General features: G+C 44.5%; 2 protein-coding genes across 2 annotated transcripts; one reads left to right on the top strand and one right to left on the bottom strand.

The window, feature by feature from the left end:
- On the top strand, positions 1–6572 carry LOC120807989 (CKLF-like MARVEL transmembrane domain-containing protein 3). The gene is made up of 5 exons (XM_040160538.2): positions 1–379; positions 4637–4792; positions 4921–5016; positions 5162–5282; positions 5708–6572. The coding sequence occupies exons 1-5, from the start codon at positions 263–265 to the stop codon at positions 5734–5736; spliced, it is 519 nt and encodes a 172-aa protein (XP_040016472.1). The 5' UTR covers positions 1–262; the 3' UTR covers positions 5737–6572.
- Positions 6573–6582: 10 nt separating this feature from the next.
- cmtm4 (CKLF-like MARVEL transmembrane domain containing 4) lies at positions 6583–19377 on the bottom strand. Its single transcript, XM_040160524.2, has 4 exons — positions 17675–19377; positions 13524–13700; positions 9526–9624; positions 6583–8987 (listed from the first exon to the last, which is right to left on the bottom strand). The coding sequence occupies exons 1-4, from the start codon at positions 17858–17860 to the stop codon at positions 8823–8825; spliced, it is 627 nt and encodes a 208-aa protein (XP_040016458.1). The 5' UTR covers positions 17861–19377; the 3' UTR covers positions 6583–8822.
- Between the last annotated feature and the right edge of the window lie 2 nt (positions 19378–19379).

Here is a 19379-nt window from a genome sequence, read left to right as displayed (position 1 = left end):
GTATGCAGCATGTGTGTGTGTGTGTGGGGGGGAGCATTTCACATCTGGACCAAGCAGATGTTGCTCTTTTTGGACGCTCTCGCTGCGTTTCCGCGCTGTCACTGTTTCCGTTTCCACCAACGAGGAGCAGCATCACGCCTCCGCAAACCGCTTTGGGTTTGTTTGTTGCTCTGAATCCTCTGCGCTCCGCAGTATTTCGGGCTTTCTGGAGTTTTCCAGATTTCAGACTCTTTTTTAAATTTTATTTCTCCTCCTCCCAACCATGGGAGACATCGAGGCTCCCGACACCAACCACCCGCGCCAGAACGTCCTCCTCTCGGTGCTGCCGAGCAAAGAGTTCGCCTGCTCGAGGAAAGGAATGCTGCTCATCGCTGAAGTGGTAAGAAACGAGCAGCGGGATCCCTTCTGCGACAAATGAAACCTTTTTATCCGAGTGCGCACAAAACAAAGCGGCCAACGCGCGTGTTGGGCTCCTTTTTATTTGCTGTTGTGGAAAACGTCCGCAGCAACGCGTTGCTTTAAACGCGCGTTTGGAAAGAACCAGAACGCACGTTTAACACACGTCGTTCTCAATGCGGGTCAGTGAGTAAAGGGTGGAGCAGGTCGAGCAAGGACGACGTCGCTAGAGCTTCTAAAACTTATAAATAAACATCACACACAGCACGAAGAGCATCTAAACACATTTCCACTTGTACAGAACCATCTGTAATCCAGCTAAATGACCCTTTACGCACGTTGCTCGGCCAATTGGACCATGTCCACCTTCGCAGAGTGGCGGAAACTTTTTATTCACTGTTCAAGTGGGTTTCAACAAAGCAGGGAAGTGAGTGTGTGTGTGTGTGTGTGTGTGTGTGTGTGTGTGTGTGTGTGTGTGTGTGTGTGTGTGTGTGTGTGTGTGAGTGTGTGTGTGTGTGTGTGTGAGTGAGTGTGAGGGGGGGTGGAGATTGGCATCATGCATTTGTCCCAGGAAGGGTCTCACTGCACCAACTGTTGCATGAACCCTTAAATTAGTGTCACGTGACAGAGCAGTCATCCCCCTCCCGGTCACATCCTGCAGTCTGTTGCCCAAAGATGAAGCCTGGAGCACAGTCCTCTGTGTGGGAATGAACACACACACACACACACACACACACACACACACACACACACACACACACACACACACACAATACAGCCTTTGTACTGCTGCTCTACAGTGTGATGTGAATCTTCAGCTCGAGGCTAAAATGCTTCAGTATAACTACACTAATAAGGCCACTAGACCGCAGGAGTGTGTGCTGCTAGGGGAGAGTGCACACGTGGGTTCAACTTGTGCAGATAAAAAATAACCCTTGCTAAAATCAGAGAACATTACACCACTTTTAAGAAAGGACACTAAGGAAAGGAGACGAGGTGTTGTTTGCAAATGACTATTCTTGTTAGATGAACGTGGTTATAATTATGATCACAAAGAGCCCCGTGTCAGTGAATGTGTGTTATACCACTGCTGTTATTCTTATCTGTGGAGGAAATCCTGCTGTGTGCTGGTGGTAGCGGTGTGAAGGGGCACATGACCTCATGTATTATGATTCATAATTCCATAATACAGTCTTGGTCAAGTGTGCAACTTTGTACACTGTACAAATTATGTAATACAACCAGATATATTAAGAGAATACCACAGTAAAACATCACGGTGAAATCAGATTCACAAAAAATACGTTTGTTTACATGGTTGTTCATTTGTGTGCAACACCAGTAGATTGGGATATATTTTATCTTGTACTACAGCCTGTGTACTACAGCTGGAAGCTTTTGTACCAGTTGTGTGGTTTTTTTGATAAAGTGTAAGTGTTTTGTGAGCTCACCGCTAACACACGTGAGTAAAGTGTTTTCCATTCATTAGTCAGGCGCAGGCCCTGCTGAGCAGGCGTTGTTATACACAGTGTGTCAGAGCTCTGTGCATTTCTCATTAGGATGCTCAGTCTCAGCCAGCAACAGGCCCAATAAGGGATGCCGAATCGCAAAATATTATATACATTTTATAATATTTTCAAAATGAAAACACGCTGGTAATAAAGGCTGCATGTTGCTGTAAATGTGTGCAAAGTGTGCCTCCTGTCCAAGTGGTCTAAACGGATTGGTTTGTCAGTATCAGTATGCAGCCTAATGTGCTCGTGGCCGCAGGATTTATGATGCTTTTGTGAGTTTAAAAGCCCACATATGCACTCTTGGCAGGTTTCACTACCCTCAAGAGCGCCTCAGTAGACTCATGGCATTCCTTTTAAGGGCACACGCTCTGCCATCTAACCAAAGTGGATAGTACGGTTTGTTATTCTACAGTTTCTTTTTTATAAAGTGTGCAAAACAAATGATTACATGTTTATTAATTTGGCGAACAACAAAAATGTATTATTAAGCAAAACTGCCATGAATATATTTGTAACCTTGGGACCCAGAGAAAATATGGATATTTTTCCATATTTTACACGTATGACCAAACTACTAATTTGTTATAACCTCAACAAAAAAAAAAGTTAGTATACTTGCACACGGTATAAGAGACTATGACCGTTCGTCTTTGTTTATCCTGCATCACAGTCAACCAAACATCCCAGAGCCTATTCTGCATAAGCAAACATTCCCGAGCATCTAGTGGAAAGGAAGGCTTCTAATTAACCAGGATAAATCCTATCAATCCCTCACAGGATGCTGCATTTTGAACTCATAGCAGCTGCAGCAGTTTGGGGGCGTTCCTGACCTCAGGTCAGCGTAGGATGACATACCGAGACAAAGACAAGATGGCCGGCCTGTCGGAGATTACAGGGTCTGGACTTGCTTTGATTTGCACTGATATATTCTGTCCAGCACTGCTGATGGGGAGCGTGCAGCACAGCGCAGCCTCCTTTTATCGCACTGTAATGCTTGTTGCAAACACAGAACACTCTTGGCGTATAACAAGGTTTTTTTTTGTTTGCTTGCTGGCCAGCGCATGTTTGTGTGGGAGAAGAGGGGCGGAAGGGCTTCGGTCTAACAGCGTCCACGTTGCTAAAAACAATCTTTTAACAGCTACATGTCCTTACAGGAAGTGGGCCTGAAAAGGTTATTCACTCACTTCCAGCTTTGTGACAGTTTGACATTTTCTCAGAGGGAGAAGATTAAAGAAGATTCCTTTCATTTAGCCAGTCGGGTTTGAGATGTTTTATTTGTCTTCAGATCCATCAGGTGAATATCAGGCTAAGATAGAAGGCAAGGATGACACAGGACAATAATATTGTCAAGTGTCTCACTTTTGTGAGGTTCAAACTGCAGCTCCCCACTTGAAAGGGCAACTTGCTAAGAAGTGTAGGCTGGATTCCACTCAATGACCAAGATTCGGACTTCTTTGCTTTCTTGCTTTTTATTCTTAAAATTGTCCAGTTCAAACCAGGTGAAAAACCTTGAAATACAAACACAAATAGAAGGTCAAAGAAATATAACCCAAGAACCCATAATCAATTCACATACCCAACATCACATACTTAATTTATAATCTACTGGAAATTAACCTCAAAATAAGTAGAAAGAAACCCCATATTTAAAGTATCCCAAACCCAAATTAAATACATTTTTAAAACACTATTTAATGATGATTTTAACCGTACAAACTTTAGCAGCTTTTAACTCCGGTGAATACACACAAATCAATTTTATCCAATTACTTTTAGCTTGAATACTTTTTAAAACACACATTTCATTAAATATATAAAATTTTATCTTGCATTTGATGATATAATTAGTCGACCACTCAAAAGCTCACCGGCTCCTTCTTCAGTCTTTGCAAGCTTTATTCCAAGCTCTTCAATGTCGCCTTCTCACACTGCTCGCTCCTCACCGTCCTGTGAGTGAGTGCCTCCAACCCCCCTGATCCCCAGATCATCTCCACCCGGTGCATTCAATTCTCCGCCTCCAGCCTGGGAGACACACCTAAACCTGCCTCTCAGCCAGAGAGGGGCTCGGCCTGCAGCTCAACTCAACAAATAGCACTTTCTGAATATAGTATTACAATTGTTTCACCTCCCATTCTATGAATTTCTTTTAACATACTATATAAATTATGACATATTAAGACTTTTTTTGGATATATGACTTTTGCTTCTTGTGATTATTTTGGCCATAGTATGAATTGTTCACCTCTTATTTTATATTTTTCTACTGTACTGTGTATATATTGTGCATTTTTCATTTCTCATTGTATTTACTGTACTGCTGCTAGTGCACAGTAATTTGAGATTAATTGGAGATTAATAAAGTTCATATCTATCTATCTATGATGCCTTTTAACAACTTACTATACAGCAACTTTTTGGACATGCTGCTTTAGAGATGCTATAAAAAAACAATTTTTTACTTATTTTACTATATATATATATATATATTTGATTTCAACCGCAGGTGTTTTGGAGTGATTTTTTTTTCTCAAAAAATGTAGTAAAAGAATATAATATTAGAAACTGTGGCTGTTGATTTTGATCAGGTTGATCAAAGATGATCAGGTAAAATGTTTTTTAAATATTAGTATTCCAAGTTATTTATTACTATAACAGTCTCTGTTTTGGCCCGTTCATACTGTTCATGCTGCTTCATGGTATTTTTCTCTCTCTAATTGTCTCCCCAGGCTCTGTCCTTTGTGTCTTTCGTGTGTTTCGCGGCCTCTACAGCAGCAGCCTTTGTGACGGTTCCTCTGCTGGAGTTCCTAGCTGCTCTCTTCTTGATGTTCGCTTACTCCACCAAATTCAACGAGCGGTTTAAAGGCTTCCTCTGGCCGCTCACGGTGAGAGCAACACTTGGCACTCATGCTGTTGTGCAGAATTGTAAAACTGTCTTTCAGTGGTGAAAGACGACAAATGGTACAGTGGAATGGCGTTAGATTAATCAGAGTTTCTTGCTTGTCTGTCAAAGGATTTCATGAGATGTGTGTCTGCCTCCATCATCTTCTTCATCATCTCCATCATTTCAGTGTCCAAATATGTGGACGGTTCCTCTAAGGCTGCCGGGGTAAAGTTGACTTCTGCATCACAACCTAAACAACGCCGCATTTATGTATCAGCAACACAAAAAACGATCATTTTCTGGAATCCTCTCAGTTCTTGTTTTAAATGGTAGTTTTTAATCTTTCCTGAATTATTTCTCTTTTTCACAGATATTTGGTTTCATTGCCACCATCGTTTTCGCTTTAGATTTTTACCTGATTTTCAATGAGCTGGCTGCTTTCCTAAAGCAAGGAGCGGGGGAGTCCAGCGAGGAGCCAACAAGACGCCAAGGTCATGATCTTTTCATGTCTTTTTTTATAATGTACTATACTGTGACATTCCTTTATGACACAAAGCTTTTTATGACTTTTGTCTTTCGTTTTCTGGCATAATGTACCATACATTTTTAAACATTTGTACTCATTTATCTATCATATATACATGACATTTTCTAACCAACATTATGATATATACATATATATATACACTATTCTTTATGACATATTGTACTTAAAAAGTGTAAGGATTTAAAATTGTTAAAGGCTTATTGTTTTGTTCCAATGGCATTTTAAGGCATACTATAAAGTATTTACGTAGTCACTTTCTAGCAAAGGTTTTTCATGAAAATCAATACGTTAACCAAGTTTGGCTTAATATTGTAAACTCTCCACAACCGTGCTGATAGCAGAGGTGTAATTTCATGTTTGTTTTTTTAGATGAGTTTTCAGACTCTGATTCGGACTGAGAGCGCGGAGCAGCACCACCTGGAGATCCACCCGACGACAAGTTGGATCATTCAAAATATGATCATGTGACTGAACCTCAAATAATGACTCATATTGACTTTTAGGCAAGTACTGCAACCTAGTTTGCAGTCATTAAACTACAACACTAAATTAAAATCATTAGGATGTGGCTATAATGAAGTGAGAGAGATCAAAAATCAACCAACATTGACATATTTTTAGTATTAATATAAAACGCACATGAACAATGTACAGAAGGACGTTTGGTTGAAGGTTGGCTGGTTACAACCTCCGTCCAATTGTTAAATCAAAACAAAAGATTTACAAGAGTACATTTTTTAAAGTTAATATTTTCTTATGAATTCAACTTTTGAATTAACAGAATTCCTGGGGCTCGCGCCACATGACGGCCTTTTCTTGATCATCCCAGTTTTTATACGAAAGTTTTCGTGAGTCGAAGTGACTAAAATGTGTTTAAGACTGATGCAAAGTTTGAGTGACTCTCTGCTCTTTGTGTGTGTGTGTGTGTGTGTGTGTGTGTGTGTGTGTGTGTGTAACGCCACTTAGTGTGTTATTACATTGTTAAATGCAAGGTATCCCATATGTGAATCTTCTGTGAATGGGAAATGATCAGTGGCCACAAACTTCCACTTGGTATTTCAACTGTTGAGAGCAATTGGCACATTAATGTTGAAGAAAAGACTTTCACGGTTGCAATTACATCCAATAAATATTGATTATTGTCCTTTTGTGGCAGAGTTTGTTACTTCTGCAGTTTGTTTCTTTTTTTTTTTTTTTTACTGTCTTGTCTGTGAATAAAAATATTTGACTAAAACAGTGAGCTATTTTCAAAATTGTCCAAATTTTTTTATTTAAAAATGGTCACTGCAAGCTGATGAATACAAATATACAGCTTATTACGCCTCCATGCTTTTCATGACGTGCTGTTCTAATCAAAGCACACGGAATTAAAAGGAAACCGGAGAGCTCTAATTTCATCCAAACATTCACACTGAGCATGTTCACCGTTTAAAGTGCAATCAGGAAACTAGTGGAAAGCATTTCTTCTGGACCACAAAACACTGTAGCAAATAGAAAGTCTTTGACTGATCACAGATCAATTCATATTCAAATCGCAAAATACGCCTCCATGATTGTGCTGCAAAGCGTACATAGTTTTACATCACTCAAATAAAAATCCATCCATGTTAGAGGAAAAACAGAATTAATGCGAGGTCTATTCATAAAAGATGTTCGGTCACCATAGCAGGACAAACAGATGTATTATAAGAAAAGAAAAGACAGATTAATCAAACTTTCTGAATCATGTGGAAACATCTGAAGAAACCATAAGGTTTTTATTATAATTTTAAGCCACAATCGAACACATTTCTAGTCCTTCTCTTGTACACACGCACACTATAGCACTCCTCTTACTGTACAGCCGTGAAGTCACCAGGAATACATTTCAAATGACAACCAGGTGGTGGCGTCATAGAGTCAATTTCCACACCGCACAAACCCTCCGCAGACTGACTACATTTAGGGGTCTTGGACAACTAAGACGACGCGCACACGTGTGTAACTGTAGTGTTAATTCAATTCAATGCATTCAAATTATATCAGACACCAACAATTGTTTACATTTCATCCTTGTTTGTAAAAACAAATATGTGATTTTTTAAAGAGAAATCAGTCAGTCAGGTACAGCCAACAAACGGAAAGAAATTTCAAATCTGTTTTGCACGCTGCACGTATGCGCTTTATAGCAGCTGCAATGTAAAATAGTATTTTCATAATACATAAAGTAATAATATACTGTAGATACATATGCACACATTAATAAAAGCAGTGACAATAATGCTAAAAGTACCACATTTTCATCCCACTATCTCTACCTTCAATCGACACTTTAAAAAACAACATTTCCACTTAATGAAAGTCTCAGTTACAGTAATTTTTTATCTGTGTGACAGGATGGCGTTAAGAAACAGCGTTCAGTTCGAGGCACCCTGTGATTTCATTTAAAATTCTTTTTTAAAGTTTCAAAGAAGGTCAATACCTGAGGAACAGTCTGTTTAGGCAACGGTCTCCACCACTGATTTCAAACCCAATCTCACTGATGCACCGTCACCATCCCCGTTACCTGCAGCCGTGGATTCAGTGCAAAAGCAACAAGCTACCAACGACTCCATCGCTCCCGGCTCATTGTTGCCCGAACAGACCTTGTGATTAAAACTTTAGGACCGCTAGAGTGAATATTTTGGGGATAGTTGACACACACACTGGGATGGAATAGATGCCATGAGGTACTTTTATATTTTGGTCTCGTAAGTGTGTCGAATCCAGTGGATGCATCCGTGTCGCAAAGAATGAACTTGTTGTGTTATTGCAGGTAAGAATGACCTTGTTCTGTTACTTTATAACTGCTGGCAGGAGAGATTTTAACAGCGGGTAAAGGTCACACGTCAAAGGCCTTTGTGAAGCCAGTCATGAAGAATCTTTAGATGAACGTATCTACAGCCTTGCTCACAGGTAGAAACACAAGGCTAATGTCATTCTCTGGAAAAGGGAACAGTAAAGTTCTGGCGCTTCTGTTGTGCTGCGGGTCGCCGGTGTGTTGCCGGTCCGGTGCTTTCCTGAAGCCACGGTCACATTTAATACCACGGGCCTCGCAGCCAGCAGCGGGAAATAAGCAAACTGTACAAAGGCTGACCATCTTTAAGTGGACGTCTTTCACAGTGAAACACCCATTAGTGCGCAGTTGGAGTGAAGTCGGCCTCTTTTCGTGGAAGGGATCCTTCATACTGACTTAGAAAGATGGATGGAAAGTTCTGCAGAGAATACCTTAAGGTCCGTCTGGAGCCCTCCACTTCTCCGGAGTGTCACTGAAGAAAAGGCGCCCGATAACAAACAAAGCCTCAGAGCTCAAGTTGACATGAAGGTTCATTCAGTGGCCGGCAGGCAGAAAGCGCGGCTGAGATGTTGTCACGAGAAGTCTCAGCCCGTGGGGAGACCTGGAGATGACCGTTCCACTCAACACTTGAATGAAATACTTTCCTTCAGTCCGATTGTCCAGCAGCACTCACGCCAGCTCAGGTCTCGCCTCCATTTCTCCGCGAGATGCCGTGCGCGCTCGCATGTATTCGCTGGTCTGAGCCGTCCCCGGACACCCGTTGCCACGGCGCCACCTCCGTACCGCCAGGAAGGTGTTTACACCGTACACAGCGGTCACCAGGAAGCCAAAGATCTGCATTCGAGTGGTAACAGGAAGTAGAACAACAAGGTCTGAATTTGAATGGCCACACAGATCCATTACAAACTTGATTTAGGAACAAAAATATGTGTGGTTCGAAAAAAATAAGGCTTACATGTTTTGAATTGCATGAATAGACAAAAGAATTTTGCTTGCAAAAAACATATGATAACGACAAGGTCATTCAGGTTAGCCAGCACGTGCTATCTGCTCAGCAATCAGGGAGCATGTGACCCAGAGCACCAGGACCTACCAGGCACCAGATAATACAATGATCCAGTCACACAAAACACAAGCAGACAGTTCCTGTGCTTTGCACGCGCGCGCGCGCACGCACGCACACGCACACACACACACACACACACACACACACACACACACACACACACACACACACACACACACACACACGGTAAAGAGTTCTTAAAGAGATCTTTGAGTCTATCATCAGAATATTGTGGGGAAGGAATTCTTAATGTGGTTTGACAGGGAAGTTAATGAAGGAGGTTTCTAAAGACGTCCGTCTACTCACCAGTGCTGCTATTTCAGCTCCAGTGTTATGGTTGATACAGGCCAGCACAAGAGACGACAAGAAGAAAAAGAAGGTGCTGGCTGCCGTGTTAACCAGGTCCTACAGGGACACACAAAAACAAAAAAGTTTACATTAGAAAGCAGATGATCAGCAGCACCATGTTTGTACTACTAATGTAGCATAAATTAAAAAAAGGATTTCCTATAATCTATAATCTGATCAAAAGAGTGAAAATGAGAGCAATGAACCATCATGTATACAAACATTTTTTAATATATATATATAAAGTATCAAAGATAACTGAAATGTTTTACAAACTGAATGCTGCACATAAAGGTGATGGAGCTGCGTCAATGCGAACATCAAACTACAGATGGATTCATCCCTGTGAGAGAAAACACACTATCGAGGCCGATGCCACGTCCAGGACATCCCGCTAAACTTTCACCCCTAAACCTGCAGGAGGGCAAAAGACGCCAACAGCACGTACTGAAGAGCCACCCTGGCACCTCGTTTCACACACAACTCACAACCCGCCCTCCCCTTTACACATGAGCGGGGGAATGAAAGAGTTTGGTGTTTTACTCTTCTTGTCTACAGGCAGTTAGGGGAGGGCTAATAACGCAGCGCGTGACTGGGGCTCGGCCCGCGTGACCAGAGGCGTGACAGGCGACACGCAAGGCTCACGCAACAGCGGCGTTAAAAACGCAGAAACCGACACAGCAGACAACTCAGTTGGATGGAAAAACTTTGCAACTGATAAAAAAAAAAAAAAAAAAGTAATGCATTGATACGCGCAACACTTCATGTCGGCACAGTCTGTGTACAATAAAACCCCACCCGACACACACACACACACACACACACACACACACACACACACACACACACACACACACACACACACACACACACACACACACACACACACACACACACACACACACACACACACACACACACACTATCTCGTCCAACTGGTTGGACAGGAAATACTGTTTAACATTCCAGTGAGCCGTTCCCATGTGTACAAAGGCTTTTCTACAACCGTCAGATCCCATTTTCTCTTTAGATCCAGTCCCTGAAGTTCACCCCGAACCTCTCGGCTTCACTCAGTGCCGAAATTCCTCATTTGAACCAGGCCTGTAAAACCGTAGTCAACAAAAGCACAGACTAGACCAAACCGCTGGCTCCGGGGCTTTTTTTTCTATCTCCCCCTGCCAAACAGTTGCTGATTTTGTAACATGGACAGCAAAAAACATACAAAAGCTCTGAGCTAAATTCATTTTTGGTTTGTAAACTCCAACAAGTTGTCTCACAGAAGAGACCAGGATCCGAACCGTCACCAGCAGTCAGTGCTCATGTTGCTTTTAGAAACAGGTTTTTGCAATAACAAAGGCAGGGCAGTTGTAAATGGATTGTCCTTCTATGGTGCTTTATTTGCATAAAACAAGGTATGATTCCATGTAACTGTATGTGGTTCTACGTGTCCGCTGTGCTCTCGGGTTAGAAGCTAGAAATAGTCATGGGACTGCAACTATGGAAGCCCCAAAGCACGCAGGGGAGGAATAATTAGGAAATATTTTCTTTTGACAGTAAAGCAAGTCCCACAGAGCCAAAACGCAAAAATACAGCTTTCACATCCGTGCCGGACTCTTTCTGAAAGACAAATAAAGATAGCAGGGAAGCGTTTCATGCCTTTTGTCTGCTTGGGTGGCAAACTTCAGCTGTCAAAACCAAGAAAGCTTTTATCGGATTCCACTTGTAGCTAAAGTAAGCACGACATGAGTAAAGTGGTCTACGGTCTGAACTGATGATGGATTAAGAACCAGGGCTAAGGATTACCTCAAACCAGCAGAGAAATGTAGATCATTACTGGCTGAATAACACAATCAAAGTGCGCGCGCGCACACACACGCGCACGCACACGCACACGCACACGCACACACACACACACACACACACACACACACACAAAACTCCTATCTTAGGCCTTTGCTGTTATCTGTGATAAGATCTTGGATTTGAAACATAAAACGAAGCAAATTGGACAACAGCTAAAACACTTCAGCCAGCAGATATCTTTGGAACATAAACTGTGAACTGTGTTCACAGTGTGTAAGGCAGTGACAGATCCAGGCACTCATCCCCGGTTCATTCACGCATTAAAGGTGTCAGTTACCAGGACAAAGCAACAGAAACACGGTGGCCACACTGATGCTCTCCTTTCAATAACAGAACAACTGCTCCATCTCCCCCCCCGGCCCCTTCAGGCTGGGAACTTCCTTCCCTGTGCTTAGGGTCGCACCATTTCTGTCCCACAACCCCCCCAGCATGCCCGACGGTCATTTGGAGCACAATGCACGGAGCAGTCCGCCCGTATGTCTCTAGCCGCTCGTGCAAACTGACCCCTGAAGCTCAGCTTTAAAAAAAAACTAAGAGTCACCGAGTGGCTTTTCAACCAGATCCCATGACTGCATGAATTTCCTCGTTGAAAGGGAGGGGGAGGCGGTCAGGACCTGCGTTCCCCCCCTCCGTGCTGCCAAAGTCAGCACAGTGGGTGAATCGGAGGAGAAGGGGTCCGCGGCAGAGGGGTTAACGTTCCCCAGAGGCCTCATGTACCTGGAGCCCCTTTGAACCTGATGGACATAAACAGCATGGGGCGTGTGGCCGACAACTGTGCAGCGGAACTGAGCATCACGGGGGTGTTAATTACAACAGTTTGGAGGAAGGGCACAGACTGCTTCTCTGCTACTGTTTACTCGCCAACAGTGTTTGTGTTGTAACACGAAATATGTTGCTATCCAAATATGGCGCATTATTTTGCATAACAGCGCGTTTCCAGCAGTAACAATGAGCAGAATTGTGGGCCGCCAGTAAATCTTTGTCTGTGAGGAATAATCTCCTGTGAGTTAGATAGCAACCCACAACCAAACTCACTCCTGCACAGGCTTCTACACAGATAAGACACGTCGACAGTAGCCAACTTCTTGATGATTAATAACGACATGAGAGATGCCAGCGGGCCTCAGGAGTCTGAAGAGAAAGAACCAACGGTAGGATATTAGAATATAAAGGACTGGCACTTTAAACGGTTTCATTTGGCGTCATCCCACAAAAGTAGAAGCCAAAGCCCCTCCCTCGCTAAAAGAGGCAGAATGTACAAAGGATGCCATGAAGCAATCTGATAGCTATGGTTGGATTTAGAAATCTGGCCTGACATCCACTGCTTTACTACAATATGTACACTGTGGAAAATACAGGAGACATTTGCTTCTTCCCCACTCGTCTCTGTAAAGGCCACTTGTCAGCGGCTCAGAGCGCACCGGCGTGTGTACGTAGGCAAATGCTACCAGCCTCTGCTGCAGAAACCACACCAGCTCATTGGCCTACAGCTGACGGTGCATATCCTGAAGCGGTTCGCCCCTCCAACCGGCTCCATACTCAATTAAGTTCTGCAGTTTTGCTGGGAGAATGAAATTGAATTAAGCCTGATAATAATAATAAAGGGTATGATACCAAAAATACTATTTATGATGACTTTTTAAGAGCCTGCTATGCAAGGAGGGTGGCGTTGAATTAGGTCACGGGAGATGTTCAATATCAATAAACTCTGCAAGAACATAACGCTGTGCAACATTAACTACAGACCTACAGCATCCAGAGGACATATGGCTTTAGGTATATGGGAAACAAGGGTTTCTGAGCAAAGCAAGGGTTTGTCTAAGGGTTAATATGGTATTATAAAAGGAATCTCAGCATTTATTATCAATCATCATGTGGTTTGCCGTATGGTTGAGCAAAGGAATATCACAAAAACTTGGACCTATCATCATTAGGTACTATGCATCCTGGCGGTGGAACCTCTTCTTCTGCATGACAAACCCCCGTAGCACTGCCGTGGCCAGTCCGTCTCGGAATTTTGTCAAATCCCTTATCCGGAAGATTTTGTCCAAAAGTGAGTAAAATATACTTATCACGAGTCCGCCTGTACGTACCGTGAGGCTCCAATTGATGTGGGGCACCTTGGTGTGCAGGTTGAGGCTGAAGATCAGGAGGAGGACTCCGGTCACCACGACAGCACTGCAGCTGACAAACTCAAAGAAGTACACTCCTCCACAGGGAGAACACAACATGATCGTCTCTATGCAGATGAATCCGATGAGGGCCAGCACCTAAAGAGAAGAGAAGGAGTAAGAAGAGATCCATCAAACCCATGCGTGTATGGCTGGTCATGCACATTGTATAGCTCTATATTCTTTAATAGAGAAAATAACAACACAGGATTCCTGGTTGTACTGCTCTTGGGGATGAACAGGTACCGTAGCCTGTTCTGTAACTTTGGAGAGTGTCTTCCCAGATGATGAAGGGATTGTCCCAAGAATAGACCAGAGGCCGTGAGCCCATCTCTAACGTCTCACTGCTGGCCGCCTGGGAAGAAGCCTCCCTCCAGCCAGCATCCATCAGCAAACCACAGAATGGGAAGAATTTGGCTATTGGACGTGTCCCTCTTGCCGTCCCGCCTCAGACAAAACCACACGCAGATTACCGACGGCTCATAGACATAACAGAAGAAGCAGGAGAATGCCGCTAACACATTACCGACCTGAAGCAGCCAAAGTCTAACCAGTTCAGACCAGATCTGCCTCGTCTACCAACCAGGGGTCGGTTTGACCTTTTGTATTTAAATGTCATTACTGTAAATTGACAGTTGATGCTAGTGTTCGTCTCTGATAAATATTTGACATGCAGCCAATTGCAGGGCAGCGCCTATACTTGGATACAAGCAAGTCTCTGCTCATTAATCCAGATTAACACGCCTAGTTTTCACATTACATGGGGAAAAGCTAAAGCAAAAGACGAGAGAGTCCAACCAGCATTATGTCAAAAGCTTCATTTTGTGCAGCTGCTGAAGCCATATTAGAGCATGAGGTTGGATAGCAGTCCATCTGTAACCAGAGAGTTACACCCAAACGAGAGTGGAGGGCTGCAGGGACATCAGGGTGATGTCATTTATTTAAAAAAAGAAAAAAAGAAAAAGCATACAGCTTTTCCCAGATCTGGTGTAACAGGTGTCAGGCAGCCACAGGGATCACAAAGCACTAATCTTGGAAGTATTTTATTTTATTTCAACAGTCCCCCCTACACGACCCATTCAGCAACTCTCTCGCTCTCTTTGTCGCTCATGCGCACAAATCCTTATCTGTGGGATTATGCACGTTATAAGTCTGCTCCGATCCTCTTCTTTACACACCGTCTGTTCTGGGCACAGACTGAATTTGAGGGGAAAGAAAATAGGAAAATAGGCCTCGCTGTGAAGACTATGCAACATTATATTGTGCACTAGATCTGCCGTGGGGCCGTATGCACCAAAGACAATTACACAAAATTGTCAAATAGACTTCAGCAGCCAGCCGCAATCATTTGTGTGAGGGAAGAGGTGGCCTAGTAGTGGGGGGAAAGGTAAGTGCCCGTGTTGCTGTGCATGTTTCCCCACATGCATGCACAACGTCTCTGTTGTTTTTATACCTCGCGACAAGCCTCGAGTGAGTAATGTTCCAACCAGAGGAGAAATGTGCGTACGGCGTCTCTCTCAGAGCAGGAAGTGCTCGCTGACATTTGGGAGCATCTGGTAACGTCATTACAAAACATCTACTGACTGAAAAGAAAAACACTGAACCGGAATATTGAATCACCTCGTTAGAAAAGGACGGCGTGGGTTCACACGGTGAAGCAATAAGACTTGATTGGAAACATAGAGGGGGTTATTCTGTCAGGGTATCAGGTTCCTGTCAGCGTAGAGGGGCGTAAGTTGAACATCAGTTCTTTGTTGACCCCGTCAGAATAGGGGGATAAAGACGGACAGACCTCGCTCAGGTTACATCCTACTGGCGCCAGTTTTTGAGCAGTACGGATCAGCAGCCCGCGTGTACATTCAAGGAAGGACATGACAATGACTATCAAATTAGCACCGGAGTCCGTGCAACAGAGAATGGGTCGGTGAAGGCTTCCTTGGCCAAGTCATGAGGAGGTACGGACGTTTCCAGAGTGTGAGGAACCGAAGGTACAACAGCTCTTGAGTGATGATCGGCCAAACTGACATCATCAGAAAGGTTTTACATTCAACCGGTCTTTTATAACGATGTGCTAATCATTACTGCATATAACTTACTTTTGTAAAAGGATGATCTATCACACTAGAACACATGACTCATAACAACACAGCCACGGAGCAACTTTCCATTTAAGACGGTAATGTGAAAAACAGGCGCAGCGTTGCCGCGCAGAGACCCACGGTCAGCTTTGTGTTGTCGTCAATCACTTGGAAGAGATCACTAATCTCCAATTGGAGGACACAACAGTGAAAATGCAAGGCAGTGAAGCTCTCCGCGTTTGCCAGCGAGCCCTGCAGGCCTCCTCTTAGGTAGCGAGCGTGAGGTCGGACGACTTTCAATGGTCCGGTCCTTGGCGTTGAAGAAGATGTGACCGGTTCAGACTGGATAGTCAGTACTTTCTGTTTGACTGGCATTCAGCGCTGGTACTAACAGAAGGAACTAAGCGAGTGCTGATATACGTTTGCCTTTATGCTCCGCCATAGCTTTTAGAATTCCGTACATAGACATACAGATTGGGGTGCAATGGCTTTCTTCATTATTGCTTTAAAAAATACATAGTTACAATATTTGCATGGCATTCTACATTGTTCTGTTTTCTATTATATTTGTATCAGGGGAGCATTGGGGATAAATGTAGCGCGATAATTTAGTTGCGGATAAAAACAAACTGGCATCGTCTTGTCGGTTGGTAATATTGTCAGTACCTGTGTCTAATCACGTCACTAAACTTTAGATTTAAAATTTCATTTGAGGCAGAAATATGCAGATGTGCACTAAATACATACATGAAAAGTCTTTGTTATCCTTCTGCAGACAAGCCAAAGGAAATGCGATATTGTTTGATAAAGACCAAGCCAATGACTGTTACTACCCGCTCCAAACCTGATGACAGATGGCTTCCTATCCTTCTCGCCCATGTACTCCAGAGGTAAACATCACAGATGTGTGCAACTGTGAAGGCTCGCTGTGCACGTCGGTTAGAAAAGTGGGACACGCACTGTCAAAAGCTATTTCAAAACCTAAGCGCAGCAGAACAGCCACAACTGTGCATTTTGTATTTCTAGTTAGCCTGCGCTGTCCACAAACACTGTTAGAGGTAATTGCTAGCTTCCTCCACTCCTTGGGTTTTCCTGTTGTGGACACACTACATCATGTGTGCAGGCCTGTGTGTTTTTTGGCACCAGAAAAGAAATGGCTCCGGCTCGATAGATATTTCCTCCTGCGGTGAACTGCCAGAGCTTTGAGAGCCCTTGTCTTGCTTTGTTGGTTCCTCGGGCCCGGTTCAGACATCACGTTAAGACGCGATATCGATACTGACACAACAGTGAGAATGTGTTTACCCCCCCGGAACCACTACATCCTGACACATGCACGGTACAGTCCATCACCAGGGGGCATTTTTGAAAAGGCCCCACAGCAGAAAGCGCACACACACACACACACACACACACACACACACACACACACACACACACACACACACACACACACAGGAAAGGTTATTTTATATCAAAGTTACTTGCAAACTTGTAAGCCAGGATCCCACCGAGATGCCCGCTCGACCACAAGAGACAGGCACGACATCACAAACCACATTGGATCCTTGTAAACCAGCTGTGGGGGGAGACCAGTAAGAATACGCACATCTGAAATACTGGACCATTTGGGCCAGTGTGCATCCTTCAGAACGAGTCATTGACATGTTGAGCAGCTGAGAAGCGCATTCTGTGGATTGACCTCCGCCCCGGGCCGCTAAGTGCACCGTTAGCATGGAAGCGGCGCGACCCCCGCGGGATGTGGCGCAGAGCGAACCGGGACCTGTGGAGGCTCGTCGCCTTAAATCAGCACAGCGCGCTGACCGCCTCGGAAACCCACCGTGGGGGGTTTAATGCAATAAGGGGAGAATGTTTGCACGTATGCCGCGGACACGTTGTCCATATGTTAGTGACGGCTCGGTGTGTCGGCGTGACTCACTTTGTGTAGCTAGCTGTAGCCGCGTCTATAAACACTACAGAAACGCGCTCAAAACTCACCACTTCAACCACCTTCAGAATGCCAAAGTAGGACTTGACGTACTCCATGTCGCACCGTATGCCCCCCAAGACGTTCCTGGCGTGGACGGGCTCGGTGGTGGGCTGGTACGGGCTGCTGGCCCCGGAGATCATGGACGTGTTGGAGGCCTCGCCGTCAAAGCCCTCCGCCTCCTCGGTGCTCCTCATGGCGGCTGTCGGGAGAAGCTGGACTCTCGACTGGCAACGTTACGGCATACGACCGAACCACAGCTCGGTTACGTTTCAAGAAAAAGCGGTTTGTTCCGCGCAGGCTGGAAGCGGATGGAGGAGGAGGAGGAGGAGGGGGAATAACCCACTAGGCAGTCGGTCCGCTCCTCACGGCCACCCTACGGGGGGGGCGGGTATAACACGCGGCACGCACCGGGGGGGTTTATGTAACGCCGCGCCGGTCCCTCGCTGAAAATAGCCGCTGTTCTGAGCGCGTTGGCGGGTCTCTTTCACCGCGGACGGTTCTGGTTAATTTAGCGGCAGCGGAACAAAGCGCACCGCGGGCTCCTCTAACCCGAACACGCACGCACCCATTGTGGCCCGGAAGAACCGAGAGGACCGTGCTGTTGGCAGTGGTAAACCCGAGGCTCGTCTCCACCGCAGCGGGGGGGCTTTTGTCTCAAGAGTCCGTTTAAATACGGACCCAAGCGGAACCGAGGCGGCGGGACCGAGCTCTCCTGTCGCGTGTACCGGCCCGTCCTCGGCGTGCAGCTCGGGACATCCAGCCGGGCCTGAGGGAACAACTACCGTCGTCCACGGGATCACAGCGTTTAGCTGTAACGACCCCAAAGTCCCTCTAAAACAAAACGCTTAAATGTCCAAACACACGAAAATAACAACGCGACTACTTTGCTACAGATATCTTCTCGGTGGAGCAAGTAAACTTCCACGATTCAGGGATGAAACTTTGTTTGAATCGAATAAACCGCGGCTCTCCGCACTCGCTGCCCTCTGGTGGTGGCTGGTGGAACTCGAGGGTTGCCTAGGTGACCACACCGGGCTCGAGATGCTCCAGAGGACCATCCGATGCGTGAATAGCTGCATCCAAACAGCCATTACCACTGCAATGTGCGCAGTGCTTTATTTGCACTGAATACTGCCTGTATTCTTTCAACTACGGACAGTAGGAGACAAATGAGATTCAGCCTTTTAGTGCGTCAGGTAATACAACGCGGTGTCGCAAATTGTTATGGCTTTAAAAAAAAAAAGGGGGGACTTGAGTAGTTGGATGGATAGAAGGTGATTACAAACAAACAAAATTAGTTGAAATAAATATAAATTTGAGTTTCACTTTAGGATCTTTCATGAGATTTGACGGACAAAAAGAGGGAACTCATCTGGCTAGAGACCATTCCACAGTGGAAACAGGAGCACATGTGTCACTGTTTATTTCCCAGTGAATATAATCAGCTGACTGGAGGTAAAGACACCAGCTGATGACTCAGTGGTATTTGCTCTAAACAGCCGGTCTGCATGAATACTATACGAAACCAGTCTTTGGTGATGCTGTTGGTTGTTTAGGATTGACAACATGCTACAATTAGTTGAACACTATTTAATACCATTACTAGTTTATACTTTTGTGCCATGCGGGTAGAGTTAGGGTTTGTGGAGTAATTGATGTCAATAATTCAAGCAAATCAAAGAACATTGTATGAAGACACACAAATGTGGAAAT

The sequence above is a fragment of the Gasterosteus aculeatus genome, chromosome 12 (genome assembly GCF_964276395.1).
Source record: "Gasterosteus aculeatus chromosome 12, fGasAcu3.hap1.1, whole genome shotgun sequence".
Taxonomy (NCBI): Eukaryota; Metazoa; Chordata; class Actinopteri; order Perciformes; family Gasterosteidae; genus Gasterosteus; species Gasterosteus aculeatus.
Note: the sequence above shows the minus strand (reverse complement) of the source record. Positions and strands in the feature narration are given on the sequence as shown.

Coding starts and splice junctions, on each gene's coding strand:
- LOC120807989 (XM_040160538.2), top strand. CDS start 263: ATGGGAGACATCGAGGCTCCCGACACCAACCACCCGCGCCAGAACGTC. Junction 380..4,636: donor TGCTGCTCATCGCTGAAGTG/GTAAGAAACGAG, acceptor TTGTCTCCCCAG/GCTCTGTCCTTTGTGTCTTT. Junction 4,793..4,920: donor GCTTCCTCTGGCCGCTCACG/GTGAGAGCAACA, acceptor TGTCTGTCAAAG/GATTTCATGAGATGTGTGTC.
- cmtm4 (XM_040160524.2), bottom strand. CDS start 17,860: ATGAGGAGCACCGAGGAGGCGGAGGGCTTTGACGGCGAGGCCTCCAAC. Junction 13,701..17,674: donor TTCTGAAGGTGGTTGAAGTG/GTGAGTTTTGAG, acceptor TCTTCTCTTTAG/GTGCTGGCCCTCATCGGATT. Junction 8,988..9,525: donor GAGCTGAAATAGCAGCACTG/GTGAGTAGACGG, acceptor ACTCGAATGCAG/ATCTTTGGCTTCCTGGTGAC.